Source organism: Oncorhynchus kisutch, linkage group LG17 (genome assembly GCF_002021735.2).
Source record: "Oncorhynchus kisutch isolate 150728-3 linkage group LG17, Okis_V2, whole genome shotgun sequence".
NCBI lineage: Eukaryota > Metazoa > Chordata > Actinopteri > Salmoniformes > Salmonidae > Oncorhynchus > Oncorhynchus kisutch.
In genome coordinates, this window is record NC_034190.2 from 47,539,972 (window position 1) to 47,554,259 (window position 14,288).

Consider the following 14,288-nt stretch of genomic DNA (forward strand, 5'->3'; position numbering starts at 1 on the left):
ATGAGATGTCTTTATTGTCCTCCATAGCTCAGCGACGGACAGAGGGGCCAGCAGCAGGCTGCCTAGTTCTATTTGACAGTCAGCAGCGAGCGCACGATATGCGCCCTCGTGCGTGTGGTAACAGCAGTTGTCGGACAGAACTGAAGAAAAAAAAAGAAAACTACGCAGCCATTTTGAGTCGAGAATAAAAACTCAAAAGAGCAAAGAAATCACATTATTTCCTCTAGAATGATTCCAAATAAGTACAATCGGTAACATCTCGTGTGGTTCGTTTCCATTTGGCAATCCTATCAGTACTGTCGTACCAATTTTTTCCGTCCGTGCTTTCTCATCCGGCTGGCATTCCGAAATGCAAGATAAAACTGTTTATCCCAACCTTTAAATCTAGCAATAACCAATCAGAGCACCCGGAATCCGATGTCAGTGACGGAGTATCCAATCGGCGCATGCGTCTCGCGATCGAGTGTAGTAGGGTAAAAGATGGCGGCGGGCTCGGATTTGCTGGATGATGCCTTTTTCAACACTGAGGTGGACGAGAAAGTAGTTAGTGATCTAGTTGGATCTTTGGAGTCTGAGCTCACGGGATCGGGTCGCGGAAACTCTGCAGTCAGGGTCCAGGCTGCCGCAAATCACATTGGCAACCCCGCTGTATGTGGCAAATCCAATGTCCAGGACAGCAAAATGGGACTTTCACAAGAGCTTGCTAAACCAGGTAACGTAAGATAATAGCTTTAGCGGCTGACTCTGTTTAGCACATTTCACGTTGTTTTGACTGTTTTCGTATCTTTTTAAGCCACACCACTTGACTAAATTCTTGCTAATACTTATGTTCAATTTATATATATTTGATATTTCCCTTTCTCTCATGTTTCCTCTGCTGTAGGGACTAGCGTCCAAGCGGGTGTCATTAATAGTACGAGGTCCACCATGGATACAGCCGCCGGGACGACGGCGGCGGCGGGCTCAGGCATGACAGCGGGACACAGTCAGAGTAAGACTGGGGCAGCCGGTTGTGTGGTAACAGTGGTTCCCGATCACGGGGAAGGGATCGGGAAAACCGGGTCGGCTGGTGTACAAACTTTAAATGGAAGTAGCGTTGTAATAAACTCTCATAATTTGGTGAGCTCGGCAAGCAGCACAGTGCCCGCAGTCACAGTTGTCAACAACGGACCAGGCTCCCTGGTCGAAGGAAACGTAATCTTACCCTCAACTTCCATTCAAACCTCTCTAATGGACAATGCTGTCACTTCAACTGTAGTATCGTCTCAGCCGTCTGTTCTAAACAGTGTGCCCACTGTCACGCTCGTGAGGCCGCCTATGCACACCGCCGGAGCAGTCACCTCGCCGAGCGGGAGCAATACCTTTCTGACATCATCTGTCAACGTCGCCCACCCTGCATTTTCAGGAGCACAAATCAACAAGTCGGAGTCGCCAAAAACGTCAATACAAAAGACCGCACAGGTGACGGGGACGGCTGTAGCGAAAAGCCCATCGACTATTGCAATCAGTCCTGGTGGGATAAGGGCGATCGCTCCCCAGGTATTGGCCCCGAGACTTCCGCAGCCCCAACAGAATGCCCCAAACATCCAAAACATTCAGCTCCCCCCAGGTAACTTTTCCATTCTCAGTTGATATTGTATAGCTGATTCATTGAAGCATGATTTGATGTGTTAGAGTAGCCAATTATGTCAGTGAGCCACAGTGAGTGGAGAGGGGATACAATGCATCTTGCTGGCAGCGTTTCAAGGCTCTATCTATGTGATAAACAAACTTTATTGCAAACTTATGGCTAGCATTCTCAACTACACTTGTCATCGCTGTGGCACACAGACAAGTCTTTTGTTTGTTTATCAGACAAACTGTCCAGTTGCTATACTGTACTCTATCCCTGTGTGTGTGTGTGGTGTGTGCACGCTTTGCTGTCCATTGTTCATGCTCCTCTAGCACACTGTGACCTGTGGGAACATTCTATTGATTCTGTCTACTTGTTTTGCTTGTAAAAGCAGATTAGTGTTGGCTGTTGTGCTGTTCTCTGTCGTGTGGTCCTGATAACACACATACCATGGACCGACCCAGTGTCAAGGGGCACACTGACACTGTAGTGCATCATGTAACCTAGTTGCAAGCATGTGTAAATTTTTTTGTTGGATCTGCATGTCTCACTGGTTCTGTCTAACAATGCTATTCACCATTAAGCTCGCCACTGAAAATTGAGTTTTCGTGATAATTACTTTTTACTGTACCACTTTTCAGCCAAGAGTGGCCAAATATATTTTCTAAGCAAACAATGCTTTAGAAGTTATTCAATTGTGGTGTATTTAGTGATTCTGTCTGTTGATCTATGACCCCTGTTTGACCTCACCTCTGACCCCCTCCATGCCCTCTGCCCTGTGCAGGGATGGTGTTGGTGCGCAGTGAGAGTGGGCAGCTGTTAATGATCCACCAGCAGACCCTGGCCCAGATGCAGGCTCAGTCCCAGAGCCCCATGACCCCACGGCCAGCCACCCCCACCAACACGCCCCCTGTCCAGATCACCTCTGTTCAGGTACACACACACACACACACTGAAACTGTAATCATATCTTAGCTCCAGTGATGGAGAGATCACAGTGTGATTGAATAAAGAGAGGGATGAAAGAGCGACACAGGTGAGCAGAGGTGACACAGAGCCGGTTAATTTACACCTGTCGCACCAACCAAAAACTAGACTACTGCGGCATATACAATGCACGTTCATGAGATGTGATGCTTCATAATGTGTAACTCTGTGTCGTTTTATCTGTCGAACTGCTTTGCTTTATCTTGGCCAGGTCGCAATTGTAAATGAGAACTTGTTCTCAACTTGCCTACCTGGTTAAATAAAGGTAAAATAAAATAAATAAATAAATAATGATGGTTGCTAGGCAGCGCCCAGTGGCAGTTCTAAACATTGCGAGGCATGTCCCATCACTTCGCAAAGCCCACCGCCATGCACGTTTTCTCAACCGCAGCTGGATGGATCAATCAATAATTGCTTTGGGAATGAGTATCTCTGAATGAGAATAAAGTTAATGCCGTTGAAGGCATTTATCATGTTTTTGCTTACTGAAACTCCCAAAGTCGTCAAACTGTTTTAAATACTTTAAAGCAATAGCCGTATGTGGTCAACCGTCATTTCAGCACCGTTATGATTGGGCCAGTGTTATCGGCGCTGCTTTGAGACAAGCGTGGGGACTTATTTTGATGAATGAATCAATGTCCGATTTTTGTTTTCACCGAATATCCGTTTGGATATTTGGTTACAATTAGGCTGGGAAAATGTTAGCAAAATTGAGGTTGAGTGTTGATGATGATCTTTAGTCTAGTTTGCTCGTCTAGCAGTGTTATCAGAATATTTTGCTGGTATGCTATGTAGCCTACGGTAGCCTAGTATAACATGTGGATTATTTTGCTCGTCACTCATGTAGTAGCCTAGGCTATATTCCGACTAAAAGCTCTTGACTTGTCTGATGATCAATCGATATGATTTTGTTTCACAGAATCTCAGTCTATATGTTTGGTTAATTGGTTTCTGTCTGGGCAAATAAGAGGAGGTGGTGGATCATCTATTTGTTCGCTAATATCTGATCAGACACATTTAGCATGCTATAATGTAGCATAAATCAAGTGTATTATGTAGCTATTGACTTGCGCATAGGCAACATGAAAAGCCTGCGTCGGTTGTGAAATTTGAACACGAGACTCGCGTCCCTTTGAAAACAGAGATTGCTATTATATTCTGTGCATATCATGAAAGAATACGCCTGCTCCCTACAAGGCGTGGATTCTACTCCCAGACATGGCTCATGGAAGGGTTATGCCCAGGCCGTGCAATAGGTCTAATTTTAAGGTCTGACGTAGAGTTACCACCCAATGGCGCAACCGTCCCCAGAACCCTTGTCCTATCCTGTAGGCTCCAGGGATGCCCCTCATGGCCCGTCAGGTGACCCCCACCACCATCAAGCAGGGCACCCCGGCCCAGACTACTGTCCTCCAGAGGCCTCCTGTGCTACAGCAGGTAGGTACCCCCCCCCCTTTCTTCTCTTTAATTATCTCACCCTCTCCCCTTAGTCTCATTTCATCCCCTGCTCCCTTTGTCCCTTTTCTCCTGCAGAACACCATTGTGCTGGGTGGGGCGGCTGCCACCCCAGGTCAGGCCCCAGTGCAGCCTGGCTTAGCGGCAACCGCAGCAGTCAACCAGCGAGCAGGGACCCCCGGAGCTACCGGGACACCAGGCACTCCCACTACCACTATGGTGAGACGACACTCCTCTACTCCCTCCTGCATTTGTCTACTCCTAAATGGTCATGTAATGGTTTTTACGTGTGTGTGTGTGTGTGTGTAGGAGACCCTGGAGAATGTGAAGAAATGCAAGAACTTCCTTTCCACGCTGATCAAGCTGGCATCCAGCGGGAAGCAGTCGTCAGAGACCACGGCCAGCGTCAAGGACCTGGTCAAGAGCCTGTTGGTACGTCTGTTTGTCTGTGTCCATTTCACTCTCTCTCTCTTACTCTTTTTCCTCACTCTGTCTTTCTACATTGATGTCTGTGTTTTTCTACCACCGCAGGAAGGTAAGATCGAAGCGGAGGAGTTCACCAGTCGGTTATACCGGGAGCTCAACTCCTCTCCTCAGCCATATCTTGTGCCTTTCCTCAAGGTGAGACCGATGTCTTTTCCGTTCTTTAATCTATTCACTCGCTACCCAAACAAATACAAGTGGCCCGGAAGATGCAATATCGATGAGGGAATGACCTGTGCTCTCCCTCCCCATCTCCAGAGGAGTCTCCCTGCACTGCGTCAGATGACCCCAGACTCGACAGCCTTCATCCAGCAGAGCCAGCTTCCCCAGGCCAGCGTCCAGCCTGCCTCCTCCTCCACAGCCCTGACTACAGTGGCGCTGGGGGGCACGGCCGCTGCACAGAGACTCCCTCTTAACAGAACCACCAGCCCCGGGGCCAAGGGGACCATGCACCAGTCCCCTGTCATCAGCCCGGCCCTGACACCTCACAGCAAGCCTGGCCTGGTATACTATATCCTAACGATACACCACTCAGTGTTTCCATGTATTGTATAGGGGGGTTGCCTTGTTGTTCTTCGTGTCACATGAAGTCTATATGACTATGTTATGTTGAGGGATGACCCGAAGTAGATCTACATGGCAAAGCCGAGTTGCACTGGGCCGGCCTGGTTACGCATCCACCGTAATTGCTGGAACCATGCTAGAAAGGACAATGTTAAAAATATATACCCGAACCTGAACAGTAAGGTGTGCTCTATTGTGTGAATCATGTTTTTTATACCTCTCTCTCTCCGTGTAGATGGTGCCCCAGCAGCAGGGGGCGTTGGCGAGTACTCAGGTAACTCTGGCCCAGTCGCCCATGGTTACTTTCCGAGGCCAGTCCCACAGTCGCATCATCATGGGACATCCGCAGGTGGTCAAACAGCTGCAAACAGGTGTGCGTTTGTATTGTCTGCGTACCATCGTCTTAACTGCGTCATGCCTTTGTGTTTGATGTTTGTGTACATATTCTACAGTCGTGGCCAAAAGTTTTGAGAATGACACAAATATTAATTTTCACCAAGTGTGCTGCCTCAGTTTGTATGATGGCAATTTGCATGTACTCCAGAATGTTATGATAAGTCATCAGATGAATTGCAATTAATTGCAGTCCCTCTTTGCCATGCAAATTAACTGAATCCCCCCAAAAACATTTCCACTGCATTTCAGCCCTGCCACAAAAGGACCAGCTGACATCATGTCAGTGATTCTCTCGTTAACACAGGTGTGAGTGTTGACGAGGACAAGGCTGGAGATCACTCTGTCATGCTGATTGAGTTCGAATAACAGACTGGAAGCTTCAAAAGGAGGGTGGTGCTTGGAATCATTCCTCTGTCAATCATGGTTACCTGCAAGGAAACATGTGCCATCATCAATGCTTTGCACAAAAAGGGCTTCACAGGCAAGGATATTGCTGCCAGTAAGATTGCACCTAAATCAAGCATTTATCAATCATCAAGAACTTCAAGGAGAGTGGTTCAATTGTTGTGAAGAAGGCTTTAGGGCACCCAAGAAAGTCCAGCAAGTGCCAGGACCGTCTCCTAAAGTTGATTCAGCTGTGGGATCGGGGCACCACCAGTATAGAGCTTGTTCAGGAATGGCAGCAGACAGGTGTGAGTGTATCTGTACGCACAGTGAGGCGAAGACTTTTGGAGGATGTCCTGGTGTCAAGAAGGGCAGCAAAGAAGCCACATCTCTCCAGGAAAAACATCAGGGACAGACTGATATTCTGCAAAAGGTACAGGGATTGGACTGCTGAGGACTGGGGTTAAGTAATTTTCTCTTATGAATCCCCTTTCCAATTGTTTGGGGCATCCGGAGAAAAGCTTGTCCGGAGAAGACAAGGTGAGCGCTACCATCAGTCCTGTGTCATGCCAACAGTAAAGCAGCCTGAGACCGTTCATGTGTCGGGTTGCTTCTCAGCCAAGGGAGTGGGCTCACTCACAATTTTGCCTAAGAACACAGCCACAAATAAAAAAAATGGTACCAACACATACTCCGAGAGCAACTTCTCCCAACCATCCAGGAACAGTTTGGTGACAGACAATGCCTTTTCCAGCATGACGGAGCACCTTGCTATAAGGCAAAAGTGATAACTAAGTGGCTCGGGGAACAAAACATCATATTTTGGGTCCATGGCCAGGAAACTCCCAAGACCCTAATCCCATTTAGAACTTGTGGTCAATCCTCAAGAGCTGGGTGGACAAACAGAAACCCACAAATTCTGACAAACTCCAAGCATTGATTATGCAAGAATGGGCTGCCATCGGTCCGGTTGTGGCCCAGAAGTTAATTGACAGCATGCCAGGGCTGCAAATATTGACTCTTTGCATCAACTTCATGTAATTGTCAATAAAAGCCTTTGACACTTATGAAATGCTTGTAATTATGCTTCAGTATTCCATAGTAACATCTGACAAAATATCTAAAGACACTGAAGCAGCAAACTTTGTGGAAATTAATATTTGTGTCATTCTCAACTTTTGGCCACGACTGTACATGAAAATATCAGCCATTTCTCAAACAGAAATATAATTTATACAAAGGATAACGTATTAGTTGTCTTATTTCAGATGAACCCTAGTGCTTTCACATACCATCGCTGTATAATACTTCTCCTGTGCAGGATAGGAGCTTTTCTGTGTTGGCTATTTTTCCACTGGGCGTCTCTGGGACAAACGCGCTCAGTGTGAACAATGGCAGTGTCAATGATAGAAAGCGCCAGACCGACGTTTTCGGTCTGTGGCCGGCTGCTATTAGCTAATGGAGACGGCAGTAGTGTGTGTGTGTGTGTGTGTGTGTGGACTTGTATTACTATCCTCGTGGGTACTGGAAATCTCAGAGTCCCCACAAGGAAAATTCTCCCTCGTGGGGGGACATTTCTCAGGTCTCCACGAGGACAAAGGCTATTTTAGGCTTAGGGGTTAGGGTTAGAATTGGGGTTTGGGTTAAGGTAGTGGCGTTATGCCCATAGGTGGCATAGGGACACGTGCCCCCTCAAATTTGTCCTGTTAACATTTTATTAAATTAAAGTGATTTCTGTAATGCTATCCCAAATAGGTTACCAATCTAGCTACCAAGAAACCATTTCAGGCCATCAATCAAGTTAGAGTAACTAGCATGCCTAACTATCTTAGCTGGCATGCCTGCTGGTAAGGTTGGTAGACTTTAGAAAAGCAAGCAAAAACTAAATGTACTCGCATCCTTTCAATTTTTTATTTATTTCACCTTTATTTAACCAGGTAGGCTAGTTGAGAACAAGTTCTCATTTGCAACTGCGACCTGGCCAAGATAAAGCATAGCAGTGTGAGCATACAACACAGAGTTACACATGGAGTAAACAATTAACAAAAAAAAAGGGGAGTCTATATATATTGTGTGCAAAAGAGCAGAAAATAAATAAAAAGTATGGGGATGAGGTAGGTAAAAATGGGTGGGCTATTTACCGATAGACTATGTACAGCTGCAGCGATCGGTTAACTGCTCAGATGGCAGATGTTTGAAGTTGGTGAGGGAGATAAAAGTCTCCAACTTCAGCAATTTTTGCAATTCGTTCCAGTCACAGGCAGCAGAGAACTGGAACGAAAGGCGGCCAAATGAGGTGTTGGCTTTAGGGATGATCAGTGAGATACACCTGCTGGAGCGCGTGCTACGGATGGGTGTTGCCATCGTGACCAGTGAACTGAGATAAGGCGGAGCTTTACCTAGCATGGACTTGTAGATGACCTGGAGCCAGTGGGTCTGGCGACGAATATGAAGCGAGGGCCAGCCGACTAGAGCATACAAGTCACAGTGGTGGGTGGTATAAGGTGCTTTAGTGACAAAACGGATGGCACTATGATAAACTGCATCCGGTTTGCTGAGTAGAGTGTTGGAAGCAATTTTGTAGATGACATCGTCGAGGATCGGTAGGATAGTCAGTTTTACTAGGGTAAGTTTGGCGGCGTGAGTGAAGGATGCTTTGTTGCGGAATAGAAAGCCGATTCTTGATTTGATTTTTTCGATTGGAGATGTTTGATATGAGTGGAAGGAGAGTTTACAGTCTAGCCAGACACCTAGGTACTTATAGATGTCCACATATTCAAGGTCGGAACCATCCAGGGTGGTAATGCTGGTCGGGCATGCGGGTGCAGGCAGCGAACGGTTGAAAAGCATGCATTTGGTTTTACTAGCATTTAAGAGCAGTTGGAGGCCACGGAAGGAGTGTTGTATGGCATTGAAGCTCGTTTGGAGGTTAGATAGCACAGTGTCCAAGGACGGGCCGGAAGTATATAGAATGGTGTCGTCTGCGTAGAGGTGGATCAGGGAATCGCCCGCAGCAAGAGCAACATCATTGATATATACAGAGAAAAGAGTTGGCCCGAGGATTGAACCCTGTGGCACCCCCACAGAGACTGCCAGAGGACCGGACAGCATGCCCTCCGATTTGACACACTGAACTCTGTCTGCAAAGTAATTGGTGAACCAGGCAAGGCAGTCATCCGAAAAACCGAGGCTACTGAGTCTGCCGATAAGAATATGGTGATTGACAGAGTCGAAAGCCTTGGCAAGGTCGATGAAGACGGCTGCACAGTACTGTCTTTTATCGATGGCGGTTATGATATCGTTTAGTACCTTGAGCGTGGCTGAGGTGCACCCGTGACCGGCTCGGAAACCCGATTGCACAGCGGAGAAGGTACGGTGGGATTCGAGATGGTCAGCGACCTGTTTGTTGACTTGGCTTTCGAAGACCTTAGATAGGCAGGGCAGGATGTATATAGGTCTAACAGTTTGGGTCCAGGGTGTCTCCCCCTTTGAAGAGGGGGATGACTGCGGCAGCTTTCCAATCCTTGGGGATCTCAGACGATATGAAAGAGAGGTTGAACAGGCTGGTAATAGGGGTTGCGACAATGGCGGCGGATAGTTTCAGAATCTTTTACCCAGATTTGAGCAGAGAAGCATATTTAGTTTCTTTAAAAAATGTTACCACCAGTCAGTGAGAAACGGACAGCTCAAGAAGTTTGCTTAGATATGCCGGAAAATAAACACATTTCTGACATCAAATTAAGCATAATGATTATGGCTCTAGATTACAGGAGTTTAAAAAAGCTAAATTCTCCACTTCTACCTCTGAGCCATCCTCACATACTTTGCCTCCTCACATTTCTGTGCATGATGCACCTGGGTTAAAATTAGGGTAAGGGAAAGTAGAATTTTGAATGGAAATACACTTTACATGTGTTCACTGGACTGTATGAAAACACTGCCCCCTTGTGAGAGATGAATGTAACTGCATGCACTATTGCTCAAGAAAGCTCTCATCTGTGACATGTTCTTCTTCCATCTCTCTTCCTCTTGATCTCGGCTCCTCTCTTCTGCTCACAGCAGATGTACCAAGAAGAAGATTAATACTTATTGATGTGTAAATGATTCATTATACAATGTGAAAGGTCGAGGAGCCTGTGTGAAGGTCGAGTGTCTTTTATGTAACAGTCCCTCCCCCATCTTGCGCTCTCTGTCTCCCTGTCTGTGTCTCAGTTCCTGTAGTGAAACAAGCTCTATCACCAGGGGCCAAGGTAACACTGGGGCGCCAGTCTATGCTCTCTGTTGCACAGAAGAACAAGCTGAAGGAGGCAAGCGGAGGAACCTTCAAGTAATCCACACACACACGCGCATGCATAAGTCGGATGATTTCAGAATTGTTAAAGTGAAAAAGAGGACTTTAGAAATAGTTATTTCTCTTCTTTCCCTGTCTCCTTCATCCAGAGATGATGATGATATCAATGACGTGGCCTCCATGGCTGGAGTCAACCTGTCAGAGGAGAGCGCCCGTATCCTGGCAACCAACTCTGAGCTGGTGGGCGCGGTGACTCGCTCCTGTAAGGACGAGGCCTTCCTCCACACCACTTCACTAACCCGGAGAGTACAGGAGATCGGTGAGACGCACACCACATAAACGCACGCATGCACACACACACACTGTACCTAAAATCTCTTAACATCTCCTGTTCCCTTGTAACAGGTAGGAGGTTTGGGGTGATTGACCTGGGGCCAGAAGTTATCAACTACGTTTCCCATGCAACACAGCAGCGGCTGCAGAACCTGCTGGAGAAAGTGACGGAGGTGGCGCAGCAGAAAAACATCACCTTCAAGGTGAGAGAACACAGCTTCTGTGGGTGTTGGTGTGAAGGAGGTTCATGCGTTCTTTAATGAGCTATTAAGTTCTGTTGTTTTCTGTCGATACTGGGTTGTCATCCTTATTGTTGCTAGCCTTTCATCTACAAAAAGTGCTGAAGGGGACTCCCGAGTGGCGCAGCGGTCTAAGGCATTGCATCGCAGCGCTAGAGGCGTCACTACAGACCCGGGTTCGAGCCCAAGCTGTGTCGCAACCGGGAGACCCATGAGGGGGCGCACAATTGGCCCAGCGTCGTCCGTGTTAGGGGAGGGTTTGGCCTGCCGGAATGCCCTTGTCCCATCACGCTCTAGCGACTCCTTGTGGCGGGCCGGGGGAGTGTGCACGCTGACTTCGTTTGCCAGCTGGACGGCGTTTCCTCTGACACATTGGGCTGGCTTCCGGGTTAAGGCGAGCAGTGTTTCAAGAAGCGGTGCGGCTTGTCGGGGTCGTGTTTCGGAGGATGCATGGCTCTCGACCTTCGTCTCCCGAGTCCATACGGGAGTTGCAGCGAAGGGACAAGACTGTAACTACCACTTGGATATCACAAAATTGGGGAGAAAAGAGGGTAAAAAGTACAACAACAAAAAGTAATCCATTTTTACCCTTGTAATCCATTATCTCTCTCTCTCTCCTTCAGGAGGATGATAAGTATGAACAGGTGAGTGACGTGCGAGCCCAGCTGAAGTTCTATGAGCAGCTGGATCAGATGGAGAAACAGAGGAAGGAGGAGCAGGAGAGGGAGATCCTGATGAAGGCTGCCAAGGTAACTCACCACCACAGGCATTGATGCACTAACCTTAGAAATGTGGAGGTGCAACTTCAACCATGTTACATAGCCTTTTTACACCATCTAGTGGTCTTATACTGTAAGTGCCAGTAGTGTTGATAGTGAATTCCGTGCCTCTTCCCCCCGCCCCCCCCCCCCCCCCCCCCAGTCTCGATCGCGGCAAGAGGACCCAGAGCAGCTTCGGCTCAAACAGAAGGCCAAAGAGGTGAGAGGAGAGCGTTTGTGTCGCTGTATGCAGAGTGCGTATAACATTAGCGTATTATGTCGTACGCTAATGATTGGTAGTGTTTCTCATACTCTGTGTGTCACTTGTCTCAGTCTCCAAGCACAGGAGCATTGTGTGTGTCATGCCTGTTCCCTCTGTGTGTGGTCTAGATGCAGCAGCAGGAGCTGAATCAGATCAGGCAGAAGGAGGCCAACATGACGGCCCTGGCAGCCATCGGCCCCAGGAAGAAACGGAAAATGGAGTCCCCCGTCAACGGCGCCGGGGCTGAGGTAGAGTATCATGACCACTACTCTAGGCTCGATCATTGCCTATATATTGCGCTTAACAAGGATCCAAACGTGTGGATTGATAGCGGTTTATGCATACACATGTTTTTGAAGATCAACATGGATGTTCCTTTCTCTTGTCTCTCCCTCCGCAGGGTTCTGGCTCTGGTCCCTCGTCGTCGGGTGGGGCCAATAGCGGAGGCTCCAGACCTCAGCGCCAGCGCATCACCAGGGTCAACCTCAGGGACCTGCTCTTCTGTCTGGAGAATGAGAGAGAAACCAGTAGCTCACATCTGCTCTACAAAGGCTTCCTCAAATAACACACAGGGAGACGAGACACTAATGAGAGAAACCAGTCACTCGGATGCACGTGACTCAGTCTCCAATAACACCTCCCCCCCCCCCCCGACAGATCAGAGGCCAGATGCTCCCAATAGCAGCTCCCTTATAGAGCTACACGTGACGGCACCTCCTCCTCTTCTGTGCTCTCCTACAATCATGACCTGGATGGAAGGCAGACCAGCGGCGCCTGGAATATGAATCATCAGCTGTGCCCTACACACCCTCCTCAAAGGTGAGGTGGTGTTTTCTGGACCCTCCTTTACCCCCGTGCCTCTCACAGTTCTCTAGGGACCAGCTACTGGCAACCTGGTCCTCTCCCATACACTGCCCTCTGGTGCCCTGTATTGGGAAATGCTCTTATTTGTGAGGTCTCCTTTGGGTCTGGATACATCCTCATTCACAGTAGGTGCATAGCTTTGCCAACCTTTAACCTCATGCAAGAGGCTTCTATGATTATACTTTTTTTATAAAGAACCCCAGCGAGGACCCTTTTAACACGGTTAACGAACAAATGTACTAAACTGCATTCGTAATGTTAAGTCCCTGACCAAACAGGAATTCTGGGCCTTTTGTTGGGCGATAGAGGTGGGGTTAGAGACTATTTTATAGTCATTCATTCTAGTGCTATTACCTGCAGAATTTTTTTTTTTTACTTGACTGATACAAGTCTTCTGCTGAGTTGCCTTTTTGCCAAAATAAAGCCATATGAATGATACATGTCTCACTCTCTAGAACTCTGATAACATTACAGGACCCCTACTTGTTATTCAGTCAGTTTTTAGGCATCGTTTGATTTCTGTTTTAGTGTAACTTCACGTGTGCTTTTGCCTTTTTTTGTTTTTGAATCCGTTATTATGATTATGTCAACATGTCTGTTGTAAAGGTTATGGAAATGGACGCGAGCTTGTGTGCGCGCTCATTTCTGGTGCACATGTGACGTCCTAAGGAAACAGTCTGTCAATCACAGTTCATTCAAATCATATGTTTCTACCGGTAGACTGTGTGTGGAGGGGGGGGGGGGGGGGGGGGGGGGGGGGGGGAGGAGGATAAACATGAACAGGTTTATGAATATTTCTTTTTTCAAAAGAGTCATGTAAATAATAATTAACAATAATTAATTGTTGATGCAACAATGCAAAGTGAGACTGAGACGTTGATGCAACGTTGGCAATAAATAGCCTATTTATGTTTGGAGGTAGGCCATTGCTGGCTGCCATGGTGATGTGTGATGGAATGCAGAATATGGACTGCACCTCCCCCAGAGGTATACACCCACTTTCTATATCATTTAAATATTTTGTTAGTGCACATACTAATTGGTTGTTTCTGACGGTTTTGGATGGTAGTGTATGAAAAATGTATATTGATACAACTTTTCTAGCTGTACATACTTCAGTTGGCCTTTGTGTAAAGGTCTGTCAATAGAAGAGAAATTCTTTTCTCGACAATTTTTCTCTCTGCTAGTCAATCAGTATTGATATGTTTTTATACCATCGCCCCTGGCAACTGTTACATACATTTCCCTCTGTCTATTTTCTATCGGCCAACACAGTTTTCAATGAAAAGCGGAAGTATATTATGTAAATATAGGTTTTGCACAGCCATTTGTTAATATGTAAATACTCTCAATGAAAGGTTTTTAATGGTGATTGTTTATAGAGGGTTGAGAGAGAATAATCTCCTTCATTAAAAAAATGAAAAATAAGTTGTTGTGCTGTATGTCTTTCTGCCTGGGGTGGATCTAGCTTAAACCCCTCTCAATGCCTGCATTTTATAGTTTGTCTTATACAGTGGCTACCTACTGTATTAACAGAGACATGGGCTGCAATGACACCAGGGATTTTTTTTTAACAGTTCCTGAGTTCAAGTGCAGTACATAGTTCTTTCAGCGGAGGGCACTATTGTATCACTAAATCTCCACATCCCTCAAACAGTGG

The 14,288-nt window shown here is 46.9% G+C and overlaps 1 protein-coding gene across 3 annotated transcripts; it reads left to right on the plus strand.

The window, feature by feature from the left end:
* The first annotated feature begins 293 nt into the window (after positions 1-293).
* On the plus strand, positions 294-14,056 carry LOC109907780 (transcription initiation factor TFIID subunit 4). 3 transcript variants are annotated; one of them, XR_004203644.1, is made up of 16 exons: positions 295-712; positions 884-1,609; positions 2,397-2,545; positions 3,932-4,036; positions 4,133-4,273; positions 4,364-4,486; positions 4,586-4,675; positions 4,796-5,041; positions 5,337-5,472; positions 10,094-10,208; positions 10,322-10,491; positions 10,578-11,253; positions 11,368-11,493; positions 11,666-11,722; positions 11,893-12,012; positions 12,165-12,993. XR_004203644.1 is itself a non-coding variant. In XM_020505982.2 (16 exons), exons 1-16 carry the CDS (start codon positions 481-483, stop codon positions 12,327-12,329), a joined length of 2,832 nt encoding a protein of 943 aa, XP_020361571.1. In that variant the 5' UTR covers positions 301-480; the 3' UTR covers positions 12,330-14,056. The 3 variants fall into 3 exon arrangements, 2 of the variants coding, with proteins under 2 accessions (XP_031649818.1, XP_020361571.1); XM_020505982.2 differs by having other exon boundaries at positions 301-712; positions 10,578-10,708; positions 12,165-14,056; XM_031793958.1 differs by lacking the exons at positions 11,368-11,493; positions 11,666-11,722; positions 11,893-12,012; positions 12,165-12,993 and having other exon boundaries at positions 294-712; positions 10,578-10,708; positions 10,826-10,950.
* Positions 14,057-14,288: the final 232 nt, after the last annotated feature.

Bases quoted from the DNA above. Each gene is read 5' to 3' on its own strand.
- LOC109907780 (XM_020505982.2), top strand. From the start codon at position 481: ATGGCGGCGGGCTCGGATTTGCTGGATGATGCCTTTTTCAACACTGAG. The intron at 4,037-4,132 runs GTAGGTACCCCC...TTTCTCCTGCAG, and splicing joins GGCCTCCTGTGCTACAGCAG to AACACCATTGTGCTGGGTGG. The intron at 10,709-11,367 runs GTGAGAGAACAC...TCTCTCCTTCAG, and splicing joins AGAAAAACATCACCTTCAAG to GAGGATGATAAGTATGAACA.